The sequence below is a fragment of the Auxenochlorella protothecoides genome, assembly GCF_000733215.1.
Source record: "Auxenochlorella protothecoides strain 0710 unplaced genomic scaffold scaffold6, whole genome shotgun sequence".
Lineage (NCBI taxonomy): Eukaryota > Viridiplantae > Chlorophyta > Trebouxiophyceae > Chlorellales > Chlorellaceae > Auxenochlorella > Auxenochlorella protothecoides.
This window is the reverse complement of record NW_011934399.1, coordinates 174,953-181,502: the sequence shown is the minus strand read 5'-3', so window position 1 is coordinate 181,502 and position 6,550 is coordinate 174,953. Positions and strand designations below refer to the sequence as shown.

Here is a 6,550-nt window from a genome sequence, read left to right as displayed (position 1 = left end):
TGAGGAGACTGGAGGGACTGACGATTGTCAGGCTGGGTAGCATGTGCACCGGGGATTCACACCGCAATGTACCCCTGGCGTCTAGCAGGGGCCGGTGAGAGGGCCAGCTCCCGGGGCTCTCTACAACAAGTCCCCTTGACAAAGACACCGTCGTCCCCTCCCTCCCCAACCTGCGCGCTGGAGTGCCGCCAGCGTGAGCAGGTGCTCGTGGCCGTAGGTGTTGAGGAAATCGCGACGCAGGCCGTCGTACGCCTTGCGAGGGATGCCGCCGTGCACCGCGCAGTAGAGGCAGAGCAGGCGCAGCACGGCAGCCGCTCCCTCGCCGGTGTACATGAGGTCCTGTGTGTGTGGAAGGGTGTGGTGCATGCTGGTGAAGGGGAGGCAGCGCCTGGGTGCGCCCTGGACTGGTAACACTCCTGGAACAAGTGTCTAGCTGTGCGAGCCAGAATGCATGGTGTGCAGGGCAGCCCACCCCCGCCATGACGGCCCAGGGTCCGGCGCTTGCTCTTGCAGTGACCAAGGTTTGCCTTCCCAGTCACCAGATCACACATGCCCAGGACCCTGCAGATGCCCCAACACTACAGCACGCCCCACCAGGATGGCTGGCAGCTCGTCGCCGCCGTCCAGGAGCCCCGCCTCGACCTTCTGCCGGGCGGCAAAGCCAGGGGACGCCAGGCTGGCCGCCAGCTGCTCGATCAGGCTGGTGTGCAGCGGGATGCGGACAAACTTGTCGCGAAGCTCTGCAGAGATGGGTTGGATCGCGGGTTCAGGCTCTCGGACAGCTGAAAGGTAGGTGCCTGAGGTGCTTGGGTGGACAGACTAAGGCCTGCTGCCCTGCATGGTGGCTGCCTGGCCGTACAGCTGTACATCTCTGAGCTTGACGCACTCGTCGCGCCATGCACGACAAGCAGTCACCACCGACCTACCGGAAACAAATCCTCTCAGCGCGGAGATGTCGGCGCTGTGGATTCCCTGGTCCCGGAACTGCTGGATGGTCCTGGCAAGGGTAAGGAGATGGGGACAGGCTTGGAGCTGGTACAGGTTGTTCAAGGGTTGTGCAGGCCTGACACCCCCGCAGCAGCACTCAACAGGCCCTCAAACCTCTGGACTCCATCCATGGTGCCCTACATGGAACCATGACCCCCTTCGCAGTCCACACCGGAGCGTCTCGTTGATCCAGCGACGAGCATCCATGTAAAACTTGTCCCTCGTCTCCACAAAGACTGCGTCGCTGGAGTTGAGGCCATGCACCTTGCGCCCACCTGCATGCACGAGAATGCATGAGCTTCGTGGAGGGAGTGAGCCGCGCCGCGCGGATGCAGTGCACGCCTCAGCTCAGAGCATGCAGCCCGCCTCCCGCATTGGAAAGAGGTGCAGCTTTGCCGCCTGGCACTTCCTGGGGAGTACACTGTGTCGCTGCCCAGCATGGCATGGAGGTGTAAAAGCGAGACAGCCCAGCAGTAACAGCATTGTCTCCGCCCTGTCCCCCTTCCCAATCTCCAGACCGGCCACATCGGCCTCGCCCACCTTCCGATTCGAGGACGACCTGGCCACAGCGGATGCCCATGGTCTCCTCCAGCAGGCCCTCATACGTGAGCTGGGTGCAGGCGGGGGAGACGATATCCACCGACCGATCCATCAGGATCATGCCGTCTATGCCAGACTGGCCTGTGAGGGGCGGTGTCGGAATGATGCTCCACTCTCGCCATGCACAGGGCTGGTTCCCAGGGTTCTCACGAGACGACTGGCTGCAGGAGAAGTTTGGCACCAGGGGGCCTGGTGGCACGCTCCTGGGCCCGCACATGCCTGGCAAAGGGCATTCCAGATCCCAAGTCCCAGAACTGGTCTGCCCCTGACAGCACATATCTCAAATAACCCACCTCCTGACCGCCGGCACTCTTGTCGTCCCACACACTCTGAAATACAGGGCTATCTCCCACCCCCACCAATCCATCCTTACCTACAGCGGGTCCCTCGGAGCCCTGCTCCCGCCGCATGCGCCCCAGCAGCCCCGCCACCTCCACCGCAGCCGTGCCCTTGGCCTTGATTCGGGCGACGGCGCCGAATCGCTGCTGTAGGGAGGAAAGGGCGGAGGCCAGCTCGTGCAGGGAGCTGGGGTCGCCGTCTGCGGTCCACTCCTGGGGCTTGGGAAGGGGTTGGGGGAGGTTGAGGGCAAGGCCTCGGGGGAAGCAGCATGCACAGTCCTCAGTGGCAGGGCACCCCGGAAAATGAGCGTGCGCCGCAGCCAGTGGCAGCCGGTGGGGAGGAAGGTCGGCCCCCTCCCAAAACTCACCCGGAAGACGTCTGGCAGCTCCAGGGAGATCAGGTCCTCATCCAGCGGGATCCAGGAGAGCGGCGTGGGGAGCAGGGTGACGTCGGCCAGCAGCCCTGCCCGCTCCAGCATGCGGGGGGCGAGGCTCACCACCCGCGGCATCACCAGCCACGCAAACTCCAGGGGGGAGGAGCACAGCCTGTTGAAAGCAGGTGAGGCAGGGGAGTCAGGTGGAGGTAGACGATATCACAGGTGCGCATGGGAGACAGGAGCAAGCTCCTGCTCTGCCTTCTATCTCTTTCAAAAACAAACGGACGCCCTCAATAACGAGACCAGGGTGATTCCACCCCTCACCGCCGGCACTGGGCCACGTGCGCCACGGCAGCATGCACGCTTTCCAGCCGGGTGTGCAGCAGGTACACCACCTGCCGTATCTCGCGGTCCTCCAGCTGGCTGGCCAGCGCCGACCCGTCGCCCAGCACCCCGAACCTGCGGGGTTGCTTGGGGCGTGAGTAGCTGAAACATCTGGGAAGGGAGATCCGTGTCTCAGGGGACACCTCAGAATGCACTCTCTCACAACCAGTCTTCCGCCAGGTCCTCTCACGACCAGCGCCATGGACCTGCAGGAAGGCCCTCCCCCCTGCACTGACACGCAGGCCCCCCACTCACAGCTCGACGCCATGCTCCCTCAGAGTGCTGGCCTCCACCAGGAGGCTCAGGGGGGCCGCAAAGTCGGCCTCCAGCACGAGCGCCTTGCGGCCACGGATCTGTGCGGTGCAATCAGGGAAGTGGGAATTGTGTGGGGGTGCTGGGAGGTGTTCAATGCGGCCAGGTTGAACCGAGTCCCTGGTGCCTCATGGGAAGATTCTACTGTGGGTGCCAGCCACCTCCCACCGTGTCAAGCAGGTCTAGGAGTGCCAAGCGATCGCCATCCCTGAGGAGTAGATTGGAGGGGCGTAGGGCTACAAGTTCAATGAGAGAGCATAAACAACCCCCCCTATATACGACACTACAGACCCCCCATCACGCACCGCAACTCGCGCAGTGACAGTGGACCCTTGTCTAGACTCGGAAGAGCCTTGCCGGCAGCCGATGTCATCCTGCCGGCGACGAATACCGGGAATTTGATCTACAGCCTAGGCAGATGCATTATCATGAGAACATCAGGGAGTTCAGATCAGGTGGTCCCCATACGCTACCGAGTGTTGGGTGCGAAGTGATCCCTCGCGGCAGACACCCGCACGAGACGTGAAACCGAGGGATCGATGTATTTAATACAGCATTATGTATTGTGCCTTGGGGTATTCGACAACTCACGATCAGATGGCAGATCTTCAAGTGCTCCTGCTCTCAACGTAGCTCGCGCCCGCGCCGATTGCTGCGAGTTGGTTTCTTGATGAGGCTTAGAGCGTAGGTTGTTGGCCGAGTCGTTTGGTACATCATACAGTAAGCCTCACTCTTCCCCTTCAGCAATAGATGTCATGGGTGATGTCCGAGGCCCTTGCATATCCATCTTCTAATGAAGGACAGCACAATTACATCCAGCAGCCCATGATTCAGACCTGCGCCTGAATTACCAGCGACCCTTCTGCTCTGTGCGTGAACATTGTGGTGCAGGGACAGAGCAACTCAGGTTGTATATCAGACAGGCTGTAGCCGAGCGGGAAGGGAGTGACCACCATGCAGGCGGGTCTCAGGGCCGCCCGGGCACCGTAGACAGTGCAGGAGCCTGCCCATCGCCCCCCCACCCCCCAGGTCGGTGAAGGGCCCGCCTCCATCACGATTGATCGTCTGGTCAAATGGGTTGGCAAGAAATGTGTATGGTGTGGTGCATGGCGGGGCCAGCTCGAAAAGCAGTGTCAAACAGGGGGCAGGCGCCACGCCGGCACTCCTCAGGGTCGGGGAAGGCACTGGGAGGCAGCATGCTCGCTGCCTCGCACCAGAACTGGCCTCGACGGCTCGAGAATCGATGCACAAAGATCAACGCGCTCGCTGTTTCCGTGGTGTGGATGGCAGCCAGGGCCGGCACTGGAACCTCGCCCCGTCATCGACTGTCAGCTGCTAGCCTCCCTGACTCCTCCTCTCCTCTCTCAACATGTTGGCGTCTTGCCCGCCGTCTTGGGCCTCTCACTTTGCTCCCCTGCTCACCACCTCGACCAGACTCAGGGGCCTCGTGCCGGGAGGAGCGGGGAGATGGGGGGCGGCGTCGGCGCCTCGCCCGTCAGGCCCACCGACGGCGGCCGGCTGGGACCGGCAAACAGCGCGATGGGGCTGGCGGCGTCGGAGGGCTGCAGCTTCACCTTCACGCCCTCCGACTCCCCCGTCGCCGGGCTGGGCGTGGAAGCCGCGCGCGCCCCCAACCCCGCCTGCTGGCCCAGGCTCCTCTTCCGCGGCGGCGACTCCTCGCCTGCAGGTGTGGGGTGCAGCGTGGAGGGTCGAGGAAGCCTTTGTATGAGTTATGCGTTGCGTATGGGGTGGGGTGTGGATCTCCATGGGCGGGCACAAGACCTACAAACTGCCCATCTGACACCAACACAGGTGCATGTGCCAAGCAGCAGCAGTCCCGTCTTCAGGGTGACGTACATGTGTGCAACCGGTCTCAGACTCCTTCCCCCCTCTTATCGCCCCCAAACATTCGAAATCAGCACAGGCATACTTGAGGCCTCCGGGATGGGGCTGCTGTCGCGCATGCGCTTGGCGGGCAGCCCGCCCGCGGCGAACTGCGCGCGCACCTCCGGCGGCGAGCCGGAGCCGTGGCCGCCGGCGCCCAGGCCGTGGATGGCGGGCATGGACGCCACCTTTTGCAGCGTGCGGTGCGATAGCGGCGGCCGGAACGCTGGGAAGGAGTAGGGTGGGGATCTTCGTGACAGGGACTGTGGTGCAAATGCAAGGCCCAGCACAGCATCGCACCGAGTTTCCGTTTCGCCTCCTGGCTCTCATCCTACAATGTCCCTGAATGCCCTTTGCGCGCCTGTGTGAGCACATGCCAGCCTTCCCCTAGCGCCTCCTCAGCGAGGACCCCCCCACAGTCCCACAAACCAACAACTCACCAGAGGCGTGCATGCCGCCGTAGGGGTTCAGGGGCGCGGTGCCAAACAGGGGCAGGTGCGGGGTGCTGCCGGTGAACCCGGCCCCGCCCGTGCCCGAGCCGTGGTGGTGCAGCATGCCGGGCGGGGGGGAGGGTTGCGCGGAGCCCACGCTGCCAGCGCGGAAGAGCGTGGGGTGCGGCCCGCCGCCGCCGCCCGCGCCGCCCAGTGAGCGGAGGCGCGCCTCCAGCCCCGCGCGCTCCGCGCCGACGCGGCGCAGCGCGGCCAGCGCCGCGTCCAGCTGCGCCTGCGTGGCCGCCAGCTCGGCCTCCGCAGAGATGAACTCCGGGGGGAAGGTTGCGGGGTCGATCAGCACGTCGTCGTCGACCGCGTCGGCGTCGTCCCCGTCGGCGCTGCCGGGCCGGTGGGTCGGCGCAGGCGCGTCGGTCGGCGCGGCGCCCGGAGGTTCCGAGCTCCGCGCCGGGCGCTCTACGGCCTCGCCTCGCGTCGTGCCCTCCGCGGCATCGCCCATCGTTTCCCTCGCCGGCCCACCACCAGCATTGCCGCTCAGCAGCTTGTGGCGCAGGCGCCGGATGATGGCCTGGGAGGCGCGGAGCTCGGCCTGCGCGGCGGCCGCGGCCGCCTCGGCGGCCGCAGCCACGTCGCGGGCCAGGCCCTCTCGCACGCGCAGCTCCTCGGCCAGGCCCTCCAGCGCGGCGCACTCGCCCTGCGCGCAGCGCAGCTCCTCGCCCAGCCGCCGCACCTCCGCGGGCGTGGCCAGCCGCGACAGGTTGGCCGCGGAGGCCGCCGCCCAGTGGCGCAGCAGGCCGCGGCGGAAGGAGGAGTGGTCGTCGCCGGGCGCGGCGCCGGGGCCGCCGCCGCCGCCGCCAGCCTCGCCGCCCTCGGTGTCGCCCTCGCCGCTGCGCACGCTATGCGCGCGCTCCGGCTCGCCGCCCCCGCCGCCCATGGCGTTGTACAGGGGCGGGAAGCCGCCCAGGAGCATGCTGTCGCCGCCCGCCCCCGTCTGCGCCAGCACCGGGTTCTCCACGATCATGCTGACCGAGTTGCGGCGGGGCATGCGACGCGAGGCTGCTGCCCCCGCGCCGCGCCGCGCGGCCTCATCGTCTGTGCCGCCAGCGGGGCCGCCGCCGCCGCGGAAGGCCTCGATCGCGTTGTGCAGAGAATCCACCTCGTTGAAGGATGCGTTCCACACGATGCGCGAGCGCTGGCGCATCGCGCCGCCGGGGCCCGC

At 65.9% G+C, this 6,550-nt stretch overlaps 2 protein-coding genes across 2 annotated transcripts in view; both read right to left on the bottom strand.

The window, feature by feature from the left end:
• Window positions 1–3,371, bottom strand: part of F751_5204 (Vacuolar protein sorting-associated protein 33-like protein) — a gene marked incomplete at both ends in the record, with an annotated part of 4,820 nt that extends 1,449 nt beyond the window's left edge. The window contains 11 exons of the mRNA XM_011402803.1: window positions 171–339; window positions 595–740; window positions 927–997; window positions 1,160–1,262; window positions 1,528–1,668; window positions 1,961–2,138; window positions 2,294–2,471; window positions 2,627–2,761; window positions 2,942–3,039; window positions 3,167–3,206; window positions 3,304–3,371. Of these exons, the coding sequence (XP_011401105.1) occupies window positions 171–339; window positions 595–740; window positions 927–997; window positions 1,160–1,262; window positions 1,528–1,668; window positions 1,961–2,138; window positions 2,294–2,471; window positions 2,627–2,761; window positions 2,942–3,039; window positions 3,167–3,206; window positions 3,304–3,371 (1,327 nt within the window). The remainder of the gene's footprint in view (window positions 1–170; window positions 340–594; window positions 741–926; window positions 998–1,159; window positions 1,263–1,527; window positions 1,669–1,960; window positions 2,139–2,293; window positions 2,472–2,626; window positions 2,762–2,941; window positions 3,040–3,166; window positions 3,207–3,303) is intronic.
• Window positions 3,372–4,434: 1,063 nt separating this feature from the next.
• Window positions 4,435–6,550, bottom strand: part of F751_5203 (hypothetical protein) — a gene marked incomplete at both ends in the record, with an annotated part of 4,543 nt that continues 2,427 nt past the window's right edge. The window contains 5 exons of the mRNA XM_011402802.1: window positions 4,435–4,679; window positions 4,929–5,108; window positions 5,323–5,471; window positions 5,643–5,899; window positions 5,960–6,061. Of these exons, the coding sequence (XP_011401104.1) occupies window positions 4,435–4,679; window positions 4,929–5,108; window positions 5,323–5,471; window positions 5,643–5,899; window positions 5,960–6,061 (933 nt within the window). The remainder of the gene's footprint in view (window positions 4,680–4,928; window positions 5,109–5,322; window positions 5,472–5,642; window positions 5,900–5,959; window positions 6,062–6,550) is intronic.